Source organism: Saccopteryx bilineata, chromosome 1, assembly GCF_036850765.1.
Source record: "Saccopteryx bilineata isolate mSacBil1 chromosome 1, mSacBil1_pri_phased_curated, whole genome shotgun sequence".
Lineage (NCBI taxonomy): Eukaryota > Metazoa > Chordata > Mammalia > Chiroptera > Emballonuridae > Saccopteryx > Saccopteryx bilineata.
The window spans coordinates 63,062,618-63,081,380 of NC_089490.1; the positions used below are offsets into that span (position 1 = coordinate 63,062,618).

General features: G+C 42.1%; 1 protein-coding gene across 4 annotated transcripts in view; it reads right to left on the bottom strand.

Annotated features, from left to right (window-relative positions):
- Nucleotides 1–18,763, bottom strand: part of MDN1 (midasin AAA ATPase 1) — a 176,220-nt gene that overhangs the window by 14,952 nt on the left and 142,505 nt on the right. For 3 of the 4 annotated variants that reach the window (XM_066254274.1, XM_066254272.1, XM_066254271.1), the window contains 8 exons: nucleotides 9,350–9,487; nucleotides 7,831–7,972; nucleotides 6,409–6,584; nucleotides 5,750–5,905; nucleotides 5,100–5,244; nucleotides 2,112–2,437; nucleotides 1,709–1,876; nucleotides 524–625 (listed from right to left, as the gene is read on the bottom strand). In XM_066254274.1, the coding sequence (XP_066110371.1) occupies nucleotides 524–625; nucleotides 1,709–1,876; nucleotides 2,112–2,437; nucleotides 5,100–5,244; nucleotides 5,750–5,905; nucleotides 6,409–6,584; nucleotides 7,831–7,972; nucleotides 9,350–9,487 (1,353 nt within the window). The remainder of the gene's footprint in view (nucleotides 1–523; nucleotides 626–1,708; nucleotides 1,877–2,111; nucleotides 2,438–5,099; nucleotides 5,245–5,749; nucleotides 5,906–6,408; nucleotides 6,585–7,830; nucleotides 7,973–9,349; nucleotides 9,488–18,763) is intronic. The other variant, XM_066254273.1, reaches the window with a different exon arrangement.

Below are 18,763 nucleotides of genomic sequence, written 5' to 3' on the forward strand. Positions count from 1 at the left end.
TCTGAATAAAGGGAGCAAAGAAACACACATGTACACCCACACTTCACGCATGCAGGAAAAAGCTGAAGGAAGACACTGGCTGCCTGTTTCCGTGGGTGGCTTGCGGACTGGGACAATGGAGGCATTTTTTAATTTATTGGGACAATATGGTTAACAAAATCATACAGGTTTCCAGTGCACAATTACAATTCTACAACACATCTTCTGTACACTGTATTGTGTATACTATATACTAATTTTGTATCACGTGCATGAACTGCACTGTATTAAAAAACTGATTTTTAAAACTCAAAGACTATAGGCACTGAAGACAGCAACAATGGTTGGTGCTGAGCACCAGCACCAGGCTCTGAGGCTCCGTGAGAGGGGTGGGGTGGGGTGGGGTGGGGGGGCATCATGTCTGATAGAACAGGGACAGCAAAGGGAGAGCATGTTTTTCGTTTTGTTTTTTAATCATTATAGTTTAGAACATCTTTTTCTCCATGCGGCCTTCACTTAAGTTTAGCTGACGAGTGACAGAGACCTGTGTGTTTTTCCTGGTCTGTTTCTGGGAGGCCAAGCGGGCGATGAAGTTGGATTCATGGCCTTCTGCCTGGTTTGCGTCCGCAGCTCCGCTCCCGTGTTCCTGTGAAATCCAAGCCATGAAAGGATGAGGGTGGAAGAGGCTACCAAGCACCTGGTTACTGTGCCGTGCCATGCACAGCTTCTCTCACCACTATTCTCACCTGAGTCAGATCATCACACCTGCCAGCCTGCTCTGGAACCCACCCGACTACTTGGCCCGTGGGAAGAAGCAGCAGCCTCGAGACCCAGACCTGTTACCCTCTGGGGGACTGCACTTTGCAAGGCCGGTCTGTGACAGGAGTGCAGCGGCTTACTCTGAGGGCAGGACAGCCCCGATTAGAAACCAGGCCCTCTGACCCAGTGCGCTTTCCATGGCCGCCTGCATTGCGGTTACGTACAGCACACACCAGCCAGGGTCAAACATAAAGAACTGCTTTGCTTTCTACATTAAAAGGTTTAATAGCCTGGTGAACTACAAAGAAAATGGATGCACTACTACTAGAGGCCTATTATTACATGAAGTCTGAATTCTACTTTTCTTTCTTTGGGAGCATTGTGAAAAATAACCCAAACCTGATTCTTCCACAGAAAACTTCTAGTTTAATAACTTTCTCGCCTGACCAGGCGGTGGCGCAGTGGATAGAGCGTCAGACTGGGATGCGGAGGACCCAGGTTCAAGACCCCGAGGTCGCCAGCTTGAGCACGGGCTCATCTGGCTTGAGCAGAGCTCACCAGCTTGGACTCAAGGTCGCTGGCTCGAGCAAGGGGTTACTCGGTCTGCTGTAGCCTTGCGGTCAAGGCACATGTGAGAAAGCAATCAATGAACTAAGGTGTCGCAACAAAAAACTAATGATTAATACTTCTCATCTCTCTCCATTCCTATCTGTCTATCCCTATCTATCCCTCTCTCTGTCTCTGTAAAAAAAAACAAAAAAACTTTTTCAGCAAGCCCATCAATTAAATACAATGTATAGCAAATATTCTGGGGTTATTTCTGAAAAGCATATAAAAATAGGTCTATGTCATTGTCCCCAAAATGAGAGATGAGCTTTTAGACGTCAACAAATAAACATCACATGTGAACCAGACACTGTGATTTCAGACAGGAGGAGACCCTCAGAGGCAGCGGGCCCAGGGCCTTCACCTCCTTCCCCGGCTCCGTCTCGGGCGCAGCCCCCGCCAGCTCCACAGCCTGAGCGCTCTGCACGTTCTCCACCCCGGTCTGCCCGCAGGACTTCTGCTCTCTCCTCTCCGCAGCCTCTGGCACCTGCTCCTCCAGGTCAGAGTTCTCCCCTTCTTCTTTTTCCTCCTTCTGCAGGGAAATCAAACACAGCATTGCGTTCTCTGGGGAAAGAACACGAGGCGCCCCACCCCTTGCCCAGGGCTGTCTGCAGCAAGGGATCTGCTGGGAAAGGGGGATCTTAACAAGCTAAAAGCAGCACCACCTGGTGACGGAGAAGTATCCTAGAGGAGGTTCTACCAGGAATAAGACAAGTTCTCCTCCTCATTATGATGTCTAATATAAGGCAAACCAACACCCACACTACCTGAGGCTGGAGACCTTGGTCAACAGAGACGCCATCCTCTGCACTCTCCTCAGCGGCTTCTGCATGGTCGTCCTTATCCTCCAGAGACTGCTGCTCCTCTTCCTCTGAGCCTTCCTCAGAACCTCTGTCCACGTCCTCATTTTGGGCAGTAGCTTCTGTGTCCATCTCTTCCTCCCCCTCCCCCTTGTCAGCGGGGTCCTCCTCAGGCTCCTGTTGACCCCGATCGTCACTCCGGTCAGCCTCAGTCTCTTCATTTAGTTTCTCAGCTTCATGACCTGCTTCTTCACTGTCTACTGGTTTTTCTTCAATTTCCAAAGGATTTTCTTCTGCGTACATAAACAAAAAAAAACAGATTATTTTAAAACTCCAACGATACTATTTTTAACGATGGGCTATACTTACCTAAGTGTTTTGTTTTACTATTTGAACCAGGAATTGACAAACTGTGGCCTGTGGGCCTAATATGGCCATCTACATGTTTCTGTAAATCAAGCTCTGTTGGAACACAGCCACATCCATTCACTCAGTTCTGCATGTACCCCACCCACTCTGTCACTTATGGTTGCTTTGACACTGCAACAGCAGGACTGAGTTTAAACTCTGTTGCAGTTTATGGTCAGCTCAGTATAATATATTTATTACCTGACCCTTCACAGAAAAATTTTACCTATCCCTAACCTAAACCATACTGAAATGCTACATACAATTGAGTGGGTTGTATGTTTCTTTAAATAATAATTCACTAAAAATAATCCTAAAACCTTGCCCAGTCAAGGCACATATGGGAGTTGATGCTTCCTGCTCCTCCCCTTTCTCTCTCTCCCCCCCCCAAAAGTCAATAATTTTTTAAAAAAATAAATAAATAAAAATGAAATTATAAAAAAATAATAATCCTAAATGCCTCTACAACAGGAACATTTTAGACCACAGATAGAAAATTAAGAGTCAGCCCTGGCCAGGTGGCTTGGTGATAGAACATTGGTCCAGCATGTGGAAGTCCTAGGTTCAATTCCTGGCCAGAGCACACAGGAGAAGTGACCATCTGCTTCTCCACCCTTCCCCCTCTCCGTCTCTCTCTTCCCCTCCCACAGCCAAGGCTCCTTTGGAGCAAAAGCTGGCCCAGGCACTGAGGATGGCTCCATGGCCTTGGTGTCAGGTGCTAAGAAGTGGCTCTGGTTGCAACAGAGCAACACCCCAGATGGGCAGAGCATCGCCCCTAGTGGGCTTGCCAGGTGGATCCCAGTAGGGCGCATGTGGGAGTCTGTCTCTCTGCCCCTCCGCTTCTCACTTCAGAAACATACCCCCCCAAAAATGAAAAAAAAGAAAATGAGAATCTGCATAACCAGGTAGTGGTGCAGTGTTGGCCTGGGACACAGAGGACCCAGGTTTGAAAACCAGAGGTCACCAGCTTGAGCATAGGATCATAGACACGATCCCATGGTTGCTGGCTTGAGCCCAAAGGTCACTGGTTTGTGCAAGGAATCATTGGCTCAGCTGGAGCCCCCCGCTCCCCATCAAGGCACATATGAGAAAGCAATCAGTGAACAATGAAAGGGCCACAACGAAGAACTGATGCTTCTCATCTCTCTACCTTCCTGTTTGTCTGTTCCTGTCTCTTTCTCTAAAAAAAAAAAAGTCTAAATTTCAATTATCACTGAATAATTGACGGACACCATTTTTTTATCATACATAGAAAATACTACACATATTCAAATGGAAACAATTTTATTTGAAAAGAATTTTATTTAAAGAGCTTTTTCTATACTTTGAACATTTTAGAAATCAATTCCTTTATTAGCAAATAATTCTTTAAAATAACTGCTCTTTAGTTTATATATGCAGCAGCTTAAAATGAGCCTGGCTGTTTTTCTAGGGCAAAGTATCCATAAATAATCTATGAAATTGTCTTTTAGTAGATGATACTTGATTCTTTTGTAACTTTTTTTTTTTTTTACAGGGATAGAGAGAGAGTCAGAGAGAGGGATAGATAGGAACAGACAGACAGGAACGGAGAGAGATGAGAAGCATCAATCATCAGTTTTTCATTGCGACACCTTAGTTGTTCATTGATTGCTTTCTCATATGTGCTTTGACTGTGGGCCTTCAGCAGACCAAGTAACCCCTTGCTCGAGCCAGCGACCTTGTGTCCAAACTGGTGAGCTTTTTGCTCAAACCAGATGAACCCGCACTCAAGCTGGCAACCTCGGGGTCTCGAACCTGGGTCCTCGGCATCCCAGTCTGATGCTCCATCCACTGCGCCACCACCTGGTCAGGCTGTAACTTCCTATTTTTGTCCCAATATGGTGTTAAAAAAAAATTAAAAGCATTACTAAACATGTAACTGATTCATTAGGAAGCCGAGTGAGACTATTTCACATCATTCTGTCTGGTTCCCCACCAGGATGGAGGACACTACTATAGCAGCACCTCCTGCAAAGTGCTTCCAACTCAGACCACATGACACTCCCTAGGGGAGCCACCAGGGTTGAACAATAGGTGACAAAGGCACCAGATTATGGTCATGTGCTATGTGAGGATTTTCTCTTGGAATTATTCAATTTCACTCCCCATTATAATGACTTCGCATCTCAGGCCTAACACACCACATAAGCACAGCAATCATTTCCTTTATGAAGCAGATACTGGGCTCCCCAGGAAGCCAGGGTCGACCCAGACTGCAGAGTTTCCATCGCTCCACGGGATGGGCACAGGGTGGTGGCGGGGGGAGAGGGCCCCATGTGCGATGAAGCACCTCCCGGCACAGCAGCATTAACACAGGGCTGGAGAGTGGTGACACAGACCTGCCAGTTGACAAGCTTAAGGTCAGATGAGAAACACTACAAAGAACAAGCCAACGATTTTTGCGAATTGGAACTGAGCTAATCAAACATGATTTATGACTTTGCTATGACATTGGCCTGAAGAGAAATCAGTTATTGCTCCTTTCAACAAGTCCCTACTGGTCTCCGCAGATTTTGAAAGACACACCTTCTCCTTCTTCATGATCCGAGTCTTCACCATTCCTGTCTTCACTATCTAGGTTCAAATCATCTGGAAGTTCTAAGGCCTCAGGTTCCGGCAGCGTTTCCTGATTGCCATGGTATGGGTCCACCTCATTCTCATCATATTCTCTCTTTGGACAGTGGAGAGAACAGGCAAAATAATAAAAATTTAAAACTTTTTTTAAAAGCAGCACTCACGTATCATTAACTCTAAGTAGTTATGCTGCAAGAATACAATGTCTCTGCCTTAACATTAATAGCACGTTATAAATTTACTCATTTTTGGGATTTGCACGTTGGAACTTCAAACCTGACATTCTGTGCAGCTTCTCCATTGATAAGAGGTACCTGTTACTTGACCTCCAAAAAGAAACTGCAGTTTATTAAAAGAAATAAAGAAAAGGACCATAAGTTTTACCTTCCAAACTATAGCACGAGCCCAAACAGCATGAAGACCACCTCACTGGTAACCAAGTTAGACAGTTTTATGAACTGTTAAGAGGCTGTTACACGTTCTTTCACAAGACAGTAAGAAAACAAGGGACAAAAAAAAAAAAAAAGCCCTGAGATGCCCTAAGAGCCGTGGGTGCAGTGGGCTGACTCGAGTCAGGTGGGTCAGCTTTCCATCTTCATTACCTCATCAATCTGCTCATTCACTTTGTCTTGGCCTTGTCCATCATCATCATCAACTTCTGCTTCTTCCTTTTCTTCCTTTTTATCATGCTGGTTTTTATCTCTGTGTGACTTCCCAGAATCCAAGTTGTCATCTTTAGCAACAAGTCCACAATCTTCCTAAATATCACAGCAGAAAAAAACACACAAAATCATAACTCATGATCTAAGAAACTGCTGACACAAAGATTTACTCTACCTACTGTAGCTCTTAGACATGTATAATTTCTGCCTGCTGGGCCTAACCCATGGAAATATCCAGGTGGGAGGACACCGTCCCTGACCTGCCCAGACAGCAGCGGTAACAGCAGGTGTGGGAACGGCAGGTTGGGCCAGGCTGGGCCGCAGCGTCACACCCAGCCTGGGAGTGCTAAGCATGGAGAAGTTCCGTGCCCAACAGCATGTGTGCTGAGTTTCCCAAACTTCCCTCCTTTGTAACACATAGGATGGCTCAGGTCAAGCTATTCTTTTAGCTTTGAATCAGTAAGATGTATAGGAGAGAATAAAAAAAGAGAATGGGAGAAGATCAACTAAAAGGAAGAACAGTAAATGATGCAGTGGTAGTTAGGAAGACTGTCTTCTCCCAACCTGAGGACCATGGGATGGGGGAATCTTTGTATTACCTGATCCATTCCTGGTCCTGTTTCTTCAGTTTTACTGTCTTCTTCCTCCTCATCTTCCTCATCATCGTCATCACCCCAAAGCCTCTCATCTAGTTTGTCAGCTTCCTCGTCATTCAGATTGCCCATCTGTTTATCCAGGTCTCCTCCCTCACTATCTGATTTCTCATCATCCTCTTCTGAAAGGGAAGGTACCGAGCTTAATTGGGCTGACCTCCAAACTGACCTGGTCCTACGTGTGCAAGGGGGCATGGACCCACCTCCTGGCAAGAGCCCAGCCTGGGACTTCCTGCCAGTTTATGGACAGACGTCTTTATATCTACTGAAGTAGCCCCATGTTTTGCAAACTGATGAAAGAAACAAGGAAGTCTGTAGTGTGTTAGGTTAGCAGACCATTAGGAGGGTGGTAGCACAGCTGTCAGGATGCCTAGTTCTGGTGCTGGGGGACTCTTCTCGAGGGGACTCAGCAACAACCCTGGTGTTTGGTTTCTTATCTGTAAAATGATCGAGCTGGACTACACTGTTCCCAGGGTTCCTCCCCCCTATCCCCAATAACGCTGTACTAAACTATGGTTTTATCCAACATCTAAAATCATGTGCATAGCTCAATTAATTAGAATGTTCTTACCACTATCTTTGCTCAAGGTCCACTGTCTCAATAGTTACATCCTTTTGCTGCTTAGACAAGTGTACACAATTCCATGCAGAAATCAGTTTGCATTTCTGCAAGATCTTCCCTTAGACTAAGACCCTATCTTAAATTAAGCTTTGGACAGAAATTTAGGGCAATAGCTAAATTATGGTACAAACATATGACAGATGATCATGTGCTCTTAAGAAATCATACTCTCAAGTAATTTTTAATGACAAAAGGAATATTCAAAAAATGTTAAATTGTTTATGGTTACACGCAATAAATGGAAAGAAAGAAACCAAAATAAGCGGTTTGGGTGGCAGGCCTAAAGGGTATCTGTTTCATTCCTGCACTTTTGTTCCAAATTATCTGCAAAAAACATCTACTGTTTTTGTAATTGGGAGAGTGTTAGCTTTTAAAAACTACCCTGAACAATTTACTTTTGAGCTAAGAGCCAACCTTTGTGAGAGGTCATTTCCTTCTCTCTCAGACTTCCCTGCAGGGCAGTGCCCACCAGCTGTATGTCGCACGTGACCCGGCTGGAACACCCGTCACTGTCTCAGTTTACTCGGAGAAGAGCCTCCAAATCCACTACGACCTCTGCCTCGGTGGAGAGGGTGGAGACGCACGCACAAATGCTGGTGCTTCCATGTGCAGTTAGCTATGCAGAATAACCACCTCGGTCCAAAAGATTCTTACAGGACAACCAGCTCCTTACTGGGAACACGTAATTTCCTGGCTAAAATAATTATTTTTCAAAAGCAAGAATGCAGTGACACATAATCTCAAACCTTGTTCTTCAAGCTCCCCATCATGCATTTTCCCATCAAAGTCTTCTGACATCTCAATGGCGTTATCCTCGCCCTTAATGTCAGATTTGGAGTCAGGATCCTCTTTATTCTTTTCTTGACCCTCCTGAAATGTATCTTCTGCCTGTATCAAAAAGCATATAGAAAACAATCATAACTTATGTTTCCTTCAGTTCTAAATAGCATAGAAACATTTAAATGCCAAAGTTAATGGTAGGGAATTATCTCTCAAGAGAGAAAAAAAGAAAACCAACAGAATTAACTATACACAATAATTTCTCGTTTGTTTTAACATTTCCATAGTTAATTTCCAGTTTTACCACATTTGTGACTAAAGAATATAGAACACTTATAGTTTTTCTTCATGGGAACTGTTATAACATTTCAGACATATTTAAACAGAATACGTATTCTCTATAGAATAAAAAATTGAATCTTAATATACATACTGCCCATATCTTTAATATTTTTGTCACTGTTATCTTTGTTATTAGCATTTCTATGAAAAACAAAACAAAACATAGAGTTCCGAGGTCAGAGAATATATTAACTTAAAATTGATTGCTCAGTTGGTCAGAGTACCACCCTGCTACGCCACAGCTGCGTGTTCAAGCCCCAGTCAGGGCACATACAGGAGTCAACCAATGAGTGTATAAATAGTAAGTGTAATAGCAGATCAATGTTTCTCTCTCAAATTAATAAATCTTAAAAAGTCATTAAAAAAAATTTATTAGATGCTGCCAAATTGTTCTCATAGTTTTTTATCCTCTTTAATGGGTTTTTTTTTGCATTGGGTTGTACTTTTCCTATTCTTACTTTTTTTACTTTAATTTGTCCATAAGAAAAGTACTGTGTGTAGATTAAGTTAAAATTGAGAAATAAAGAAAAGGCAAAATAACAATAACTGTATATGTATGTATGTATGTATATATATAATATATATATATATTAAACAGCTCTACCACAAAAACATTAGCATTACTTTTTTGGTTTTTTAATTCTTTCCAGTTTTCTCTTCAAAGAGATAGAGGTGGTTTGAACTGGTTTGCTCCTTTATTTTCAATAGCTATTATCATACCCTAAATAGAAATTTATGGTCTGCTTTAGACTTAGAGCTGATAAAAAGAAATTCCATTACCTCTCATTTCTTCAAGTCACAGTTGATTTAACACTGGCATTGTTATTTAATGTAATTATCATCACTTAAAATAACAAATCTTTTAATTCTTAAATGAACTACTACCAAAATACTCTCTAGAAAATCACCAGCAACTATCTCCCATTTAAAATATTTAGATCATTTTCCTCTCAAATTATAGCTATAACCAATGACTGAGCTGCTTTTAAGCTTTTATTCACACCCAATCCCCAAGCCCAATAGAGGGCCACAGACCTCAATCTGAAACCATTGACATTTATGCCTGTAATTTACTGAAACAGAAGGGGAAAGAGGGCAGTCTTCTATAATCTTCGTACACTTTTCAGGCATGTGAAAACGTACCTGCTCTTCATTTTCTATCTTGTCACTCACATCCTTCGTACCCTCACCTTCTCCGATTCCACCTCCCTCATAGTCATGGAACTCAGTCGCTCCCTCGCCTGCTGCATCTTCCATAAATTCTTTGGGCAGGCAGAATCCCTTGAACATAGAGTGAACAGTTAGGCCTGGCCTATGTTGCGCAGTGGATAGAGCACTGAGCTGGAATGCTGAGGTTGCTGGTTTGAAATCCTGGGCTTGCCTGGTCAAGGCACATATGAGAAACAATCAATGAAGAGCTATAAAGTAAAGCAACTATGAGTTGTCCCCCCACCTCCTCTCTCTGTAAAATAAATAAAATCTTTAAAAAAAAAAAAACAGGAACAAAAAAACAAAAACAAAAAAGGATTTTTAGTCCTACCACACACACAAAAAAATTTTAGACAAATGCTTAATTCTTTCTAGCTCAGTATTTTAAATCTGATGAAGTACAGTGGACCTTTGGCATTCTTTTCTTCCTCAGTCAGTGATAACCGTTATTATGCAGATTCAAAGCTGATATCAAGTTTTATATGAGGTTCTGACTTTGTAGAGCCCTCTGGCATGTGGCAATTTATCATTGTGCCACACAGAAATTTGAATGATGCATACTAGAGACACTATGGAGGAGGAAGTCACTGAAGGAGAGTAGACCTTTCTAAATTCCAGATGAATTTTGTCCCTCTTTATCTATTATCTTCTCCAATTAGTAAGCTTGAAAGGAGGAGGAGAAGACATGTAATGTGAGGCACCCCAACTTGAAGCAGATGCTATAAGTGGGAGATATTTTTACTTTAAAAATTGAAATTTTTGCCCTGGCTGGGAAGCAAACCCAGGACTCCTGCACACCAGGCCGACGCTCTACCACTGAGCTAACCGGCCAGGGCCTAGGAATGCCCTTGTTGATCAAGCTACCCAAAAGAAAATTATTTGGAGCAACCATGACAGATCAAGCAATTCAGTCTCATACTATTCATCACCAGAACGCTGCAGCCCGGTGTAAATAGTTTCAACTTTCTTGGGAAGCAGCATGGCAGATTGGGAAATCCTGTGCAAGGTGTCCTATACTGCCCCTTCATTTGAAGTTAACCCTCAGGACCCATACCAGGACAACTTTGGCAAATGGATGTTACTCATATACCTTCATTTGGCAAACAGTCCTATGTCCACGTTACAGTGGATACATATTCTGGATCTATAGTAACCTCTGTCAGAACAGGAGAGGCTGCTAAGCATGTTATAGCTCATTGTCTGTATGTACTGTTCTATTATTGGATTTCCTAAACTGGTTAAACTGACAATGCTCCTACATATGTAGCAAAAGCATTTACTGTATTTTGTCAAACCTTTTGAATAAGTCAAGGTATTATTAAAGTGTACCCAGCAAATATTTTAAGGTCAATTTAAAAAAATTTAAAAGGGGGGAGTCATATCCTGGAACTCCTACGGGTCTATCATATCATGCTTTTTACTTAAAAAATTTTTAAATTTCTTTTGAATGCTGATGAACAGGGGACGCCAAATCTTTTTCGCCTGCAAACTACTACCTTCTTTATTAGATCCAGCTAATAACACTGTTTTGTTTTTTTCCAAATAGCTCCAGATATATGGAAAAGATTTATATAGGCGGACGGGGATCCTCAAACCCCTCAGCGAGATCTTCTGAGCATGGCCTTTAAGATACCAAGAGACAGAAAAAGCCCAATAGAGATCAGGGGAACTACCAGCTTTTAGGATACACCCTTAAAGGCTCCAACGCCCCAAAGGGGTCTCATAGGATGCCATCTGGGTCCTGCTTCAATAGTGAAAAGGAAGGTCATTGAGCTAAAGCCTGCCAGACTTACATGCCTCTGCTGTGAGGAAACAGGGACACTGGAAGGTAGGCTTCCCCCTCGCTCCTCTAAGGGAGGGTTCAGTCTCTTCCAGCCCTGCTCCAGCCACCTAGGACCTAACCTTGCCCAGAATGCTGGGGTTTGCCACTGAAGGCTGAAGGTGCCCAGGGCCGTCGGCCCCATCTACGACACTGTGGACAAGCCTAGGGTACTTCTTCCAAGAAGCAGGTAAACTGATTTCATTTGCACAAGGGCCACTTAACTATGTCTTGTCTGAATAGTCAGGTTTTTTATACTTCCCTCAAAGATCTCTGTTGTGGGTGTTGATAGTCCTATTTTCTGCTGCTTTGTTTAATATATAGTGTTTCCTTTATTTCTCCTACCTCAATGCCCCACTCATATTTCAGGCTGAGACCTACTCCTAATTTAGAGCTCTCTTTCCCCCTTTGCCAACTTCTATTATGAATCTACCTTTGCCACCCAGCTTAGTGTATCCCAAGGTTCTCTTTACCAAGCCACAGTCGCAGAGCTCCAGGGAAAAGCAACCTGGTCTCATCTCTCCAGGCAAAGGAGAACAGAAGCTCCATCTCCACACATGCTGCAGATGGCTTTTCCAGTCTACCTGAATCATTACCAGCTAGAAGCAGCGGTCATTGGGACTTGGACGTGAGCTGCAAAGTATAGAATTGTGACGACAATTCCAGTGCCATGTGGACTTTTCCTGGACTCTTGCTCCTTGTGACAGCTCATAACAGACTGAACTGGGGTTGAGTTGCATTTTTCAGGGACTTGGCATGGTGTTGGGGCCAACTTGGACTTGGTGAACATGTTAAGGACACTACTCTTTTATGGATTCTTACTGTATTGGCCAAGAGTTTGCTTAAAGGCTTTAATCACTGTAAAAAAAAATAGAAGACTGGATAAAGATGTGGCACATATACACCATGGCATACTATTCAGCCATAAGAAATGATGACATCGGATCACTTACAACAAAATGGTGGGATCTTGATAACATTGTACGGAGTGGAATGTGTAAGTCGGAAAAAAACAGGAGACAAGATGGCGCTGGAGTAGGCGGACGTACCAGCATCTACCTCCCAGAACCAATGTGGATTACAAACTAATTTTATGAACTATCAGCTGGAAAAACCAACTTTGGACTAAACTAAAAGGACTCTTCAACCAAGGAACTCTGAAGAAGCCACACAGAGACTGGTAGGAAAAGCGGAGACACGGAGAGGGCTGCCCAGCTTCTCGGAGCGAACGGCAGCAGGGAGAGACTCGCGTGGCGGGAAGTGAGTTTAGCAGAGGGGGAAGGGTCCTGAGCCCCAGGAACAAAGCCCCAGCCTGCAGCCCCAGAGCCCAGAAGAAGCGTAAGGACAGTATTTAGCTGGAAACAAGTCAGGATACTGTTTGTGAGAGAGTCTGATTTCTCAGACCCAGGATCCTTCTTAAAGGGACCACGCAGAACATCTCTCTCACAAACACTCACCCGGGGCTCCTGGAGATGGAGGGAGAGGGGAGAGAACCACAGTAACAGGAAGAGAGTGCAATCTAGGAGGCATAGGGAAAAACATTTTGGGCGATAGCCACCCTAACCCCTGGGACGAGTCACTCCCCAAAGCTGAAGTGAATATTTCCCCCGGAAACCGCAATACCAGCAAAGGGAAGCAGGAGAGCAGCCAAACAAGCTCCCCCGCAGCATTCAGAGCAGAGTCGCATAGAAGGAGGGAGCTTTCGGGTCTACAGTAGTGAGTCTTAGGGTTCGAGCTGCAACGCCCCCACCCACGCGGCTGAGGGCTCGCTGGAGGGCGGGCGGCAGCGGGAGACAAAAGCGCGGTTCTGCTGGCAGGGGCGGAAGCCGGCTGGCCACCAGTGGGCTCAGGTGTGAGCTCAATCTTGCCCGGCTAGGGAGAAGGGGGCGTGCAAAAGCGGCCAAGCTCAGCTGCCGGCAGCCTGTAATCCAGCCTCCGGGAGAAGGGCGGGAAACCCAGAAAGGGTAGAAACCAGCCCCGGAGCAAGGGCAGAGGAGCACATCCCTGCCCCGCCTGTGCAAACCAGGCTTGCGGTCTGACTTGGTAGCCTGCTCCTCCCGCGAGGGTGGAGCCAAAAGCCCAGAAGAGGCGGAGTTCCACTACGAAGCTGAGCTTGGGCACGCAGCCCTGCCTGGCGGTAGAGCCAAGGCTAGCAGCTGTTCCTTGAGTGGGATCATCCTGCAAAGGCAGGGCGAAAGCTCGGAAACAGGTGGAGACCCGCAGCAGAGCAAAGGTGCTTGCCAGTGCCCTCAGGACAGAGTATAACGTCACACACAGGGGCGGCGCAAAGGCCAAGGCCACCAACCCTTGTGCACCTGAGCACGTGATCACAGCCACTCTCGAGAAGATAAAATGCGGAGGCAGAGAAATACAACACAAATAAACCAAGAGAAATCCCCAGAAAAGGACCTAAGTGAATCAGATATAACCAAATTACCAGATGCAGAGTTTAAAATAACGATTGTTAGGATGCTCAAAGATATTAGAACCACCATAGATGGCCATTACGAAAACCTAAATAAAGAGATAACAAATATAAAAAAGGACATTGAAATAATAAAAAAGAATCAGACAGAAATGACAAATACAATATCTGAAATAAAGAATACAATGGAAGGAATTAAAAGCAGGATGGATGAAGCAGAGAATCGAATCAGTGAGTTAGAGGACACAATAAATAAAGGCACGGAAGCAGAGCAGAAAAAAGAAAAGAGACTCAAAAAGTCTGAGGAAACTCTAAGAGAGCTCTGTGACAACATGAAGAGAAATAACATCCGCATCATAGGGGTTCCTGAAGAAGAGAAAGAACAAGGGATAGAGACTTTGTTCAAACATATTATAGCAGAAAACTTCCCCCAATTAAGGCAGGAAAACATTTCACATGTTCAGGAAGCACAGAGAACTCCATTAAGGAGAAACCCAAAGAAACCAACACCAAGACACATCATAATTAAATTACCAAAGCTAAATGATAAAGAGAAAATATTAAAAGCTGCTAGAGAAAAAAAGACTATCACCTACAAAGGAGCCCCCATAAGGATGACTTCTGACTTCTCAACAGAAACACTTGAGGCCAGAAGGGAATGGCAAGAAATATTCAAAGTAATGCAGAACAAGAACCTACAACCAAGACTACTTTATCCAGCAAGGCTATCATTTAAAATTGAAGGAGAAATAAAAAGCTTTACAGACAAAAAAAAACTCAAGGATTTCACTGCAACCAAACCAAGGCTGCAAGAAATGCTAAGGGACCTCTTGTAAACAGATCAAAGGAAAAAAAAAGAATATAGCAAAAGAGAAAAACAGTTTTAAAGAAAAAAAATGGCAACAAACAATTACATATCAGTAATAACCTTAAATGTTAATGGATTAAATGATCCGATCAAGAGACACAGGGTAGCTGCGTGGATAAGAAAACAGGACCCATACATATGCTGTCTGCAAGAGACACACCTTAAATCAAAAGATGCACACAGACTGAAGATAAAAGGATGGAAAAAAATATTTCACGCAAATGGAAATGAAAAAAAAGCTGGGGTAGCAATACTTATATCAGACAAAATGGACTTTGAAACAAAGACCATAGCTAGAGATAAAGAAGGTCACTACATAATGATAAAGGGAGCAATACAAAAGGAAGATATAACCATTATAAATATCTACGCACCTAATATAGGAGCACCTAAATATATAAAGCAGACTTTGATAGACTTAAAGGGCGAGATCAACAGCAACACTATAATAGTAGGAGATTTCAATACCCCATTAACATCATTAGACAGATCCTCAAGAAAGAAAATTAACAAAGAAACAGCAGACTTAAAGGACATATTAGATCAACTCGATTTAATAGATATCTTCAGAACCTTTCACCCTAAAACAGCAGAATATACATTCTTTTCAAGCGCTCATGGTACATTCTCTAGAATAGACCACATGTTAGGGCACAAAAGCGGGCTCAACAAATTTAAGAAGATTGAAATCATATCGAGCACTTTCTCTGATCACAATGGCATTAAACTAGAAATCAACCACAATAGAAAAATTGAAAAACATTCAAACACTTGGAAACTAAATAGCACGTTATTAAACAATGAATGGGTTAACATTGAGATCAAAGAAGAAATTTAAAAATTCCTAGAAACAAACGATAATGAGCATACATCAACTCAAAATGTATGGGACACAGCAAAAGCAGTCCTGAGAGGGAAGTTTATAGCATTACAGGCATACCTCAAGAAGCTAGAAAAAGCTCAAATAAACAACTTAACCCTGCATCTAAAAGAACTAGAAAAAGAACAGCAAGTAAAGCCCAGAGCTAGTAGAAGGAAGGAAATAATAAAGATCAGAGCAGAAATAAATGACATAGAGGCTAAAGAAACAATACAGAGGATCAATGAAACCAGGAGCTGGTTCTTTGAAAAGGTAAACAAGATCGATGAACCTTTAACAAGACTCACCAAGAAAAAAAGAGAGAGGACTCAAATAAATAAAATTAGAAACGAGAGTGGAGAAATAACAACTGACACAACAGAAATACAAAATATTGTAAGAAAATACTATGAAGAACTGTACGCCAAAAAACTAGACAACCTAGATGAAATGGACAATTTCCTTGAATCATATAAACTTCCAAAAATCAATCTGGAAGAATCAGAAAACCTAAACAGACCAATTACAACAAATGAGATTGAAACAGCTATCAAAAAACTCCCAAAAAAGAAAAGTCCTGGGCCTGATGGCTTCACAAGTGAATTCTACCAAATATTCAAAGAAGAACTAACTCCTATCCTTCTCAAGCTATTTCAAAAATTCAAGAGGAAGGAAGACTTCCAAACTCCTTTTATGAGGCGAGCATAATTCTGATTCCAAAACCAGGCAAAGACAACACAAAAAAAGAAAACTACAGGCCAATATCCCTGATGAACTTAGATGCAAAAATCCTCAACAAAATATTAGCAAACCGGATCCAGCAATATATGAAAAAAATCATACACCATGATCAAGTAGGATTTATTCTTGGGAGGCAAGGCTGGTACAATATTCGCAAATCAATCAATGTGATTCATCACATAAACAAAAGAAAGGAAAAAACCACATGATAATTTCAATAGATGCAGAAAAAGCATTTGATAAAGTCCAGCACCCATTCATGATCAAAACTCTCAGCAAAGTGGGAATACAGGGAACATACCTCAACATGATAAAGGCCATCTATGACAAACCCACAGCCAACATCATACTCAATGGGCAAAAATTAAAAGCAATCCCCTTAAGATCAGGAACAAGGCAGGGGTGCCCCCTTTCACCACTCTTATTCAACATAGTTCTGGAAGTCCTAGCCACAGCAATCAGACAAGAAAAAGAAATAAAAGGCATCCAAATTGGAAGAAGTAAAACTATCATTATTTGCAGATGACATGATATTGTATATAGAAAACCCTAAAGTCTCAGTCAAAAAACTACTAGACCTGATAAAAGAATTTGGCAAGGTGGCAGGATATAAAATCAATACTCAGAAATCAGAGGCATTTTTATACACTAATAATGAACTGTCAGAAAGAGAAATCAGGGAATCAATCCCCTTTACCATTGCAACCAAAAAAATAAAGTACCTAGGAATAAATCTAACCAAGGAGATTAAAGACTTGTACTCGGAAAATTATAAAACATTGATAAAAGAAATCAGGGAAGATACAAATAAGTGGAGGCATATACCGTGCTCATGGTTAGGAAGAATAAACATCATTAAAATGTCTATATTACCCAAAGCAATTTATAAATTCAATGCAATACCAATGAAAATACCAATGACTTACTTCAAAGACATAGAACACATATTCCAAAAATTTATATGGAACCAAAAAAGAACACGAATAGCTTCAGCAATCCTGAAAAGGAAGAAAAAAGCGGGAGGTATCACACTTCCAGATATCAACTCATATTATAAGGCCATTGTACTCAAAACAGCATGGTACTGGCATAAGAACAGGCACATAGATCAATGGAACAGAACAGAGAACTCAGAAATAAACCCACAGCTCTATGGACAACTGGTATTTGACAAAGGAGGTAAGACAATACAATGGAGTAAAGACAGCCTCTTCAACAAATGGTGTTGGGAAAACTGGACAGCTACCTGCAAGAAAATGAAGCTAGACCACCAACTTACACCACTCACAAAAATAAACTCAAAATGGATAAAAGACTTGAATATAAGCCGTGAAACCATAAGCATCTTAGAAGAAAACAGGCAGTAAGCTCTCTGACATCTGTCGCAGCAATATATTTGCTGATTTGTCTCCACAGGCAAGTGAAATAAAAGACAGGATAAACAAATGGGACTTTATCAAACTAAAAAGCTTCTGCACAGCTAAAGACAATAAGAACAGAATAAAAAGACAAACTACACAATGGGAGAATATATTTGACATAGCGTCTGATAAGGGGTTAATAACCAAAATTTATAAAGAACTTGTAAAACTTAATACCAGGAAAACAAACAATCCAATCCAAAAATGGGCAAAAGAAATGAATAGACACTTCTCCAAAGAGGACACACAGATGGCCAATAGGCATATGAAAAAATGTTCAACATCACTAATGATTAGAGAAATGCAAATTAAAACCACAATGAGATATCACCTCACACCAGTCAGAATGGCGCTCATCAATAAAACAACACAGAATAAGTGCTGGCGAGGATGTGGAGAAAAGGGAATCCTCCTGCACTGCTGGCGGGAATGCAGACTGGTGCAGCCACTGTGGAAAACAATATGGAGATTCCTCAAGAAATTAAAAATCAAACTGCCTTTTGACCCAGCTATACCACTGTTAGGAATATACCCCAAGAACACCATAGCACTGTTTGAAAAGAAGAAATGCACCCCCATGTTTATGGCAGCATTGTTCACAATAGCAAAGATTTGGAAACAGCCCAAGTGTCCATCAGAGGACGAGTGGATTAAAAAGCTTTGGTACATATATACTATGGAATACTACTCAGCCACAAGAAATGATGACATCGGATCTTTTACAACAACATGGATGGGCCTTGATAACATTATACTGAGTGAAAGAAGTAAATCAGAAAAAACTAAGAACTATATGTTTCCACACATAGGTGGGACATAAAGATGAGACTCAGAGACATAAACAACAGTGTGGGGGTTACAGGGTGGGGGGAGGAGAGGGAGGGGGTTGGGGGAGGGGAGGGGCACAAAGATCATGGCCTTTCAGCATTTGCCATATTCCCCCCTTAATCTATAGACAGACAGCAAATATTTATGTATGGTGTTCCCACTATAAAGACTGCTGTCTTAGGGACAAATGCTGATAAATTATTTCAGCAGTTCCTCCTTCTTCAAAGACTTATATAGAAACATAGATCTCCATGTTTCATAGGACATACTCAAGCTCATTCCATGCTCCCTGGTGCTTTAGCACAAGGGTATGCCCCCCCCCTTTTTTATTTTTTAGTATTTTTCTTTTATTTATTTATTTTTTGTATATTTCTGAGGATGGGGATG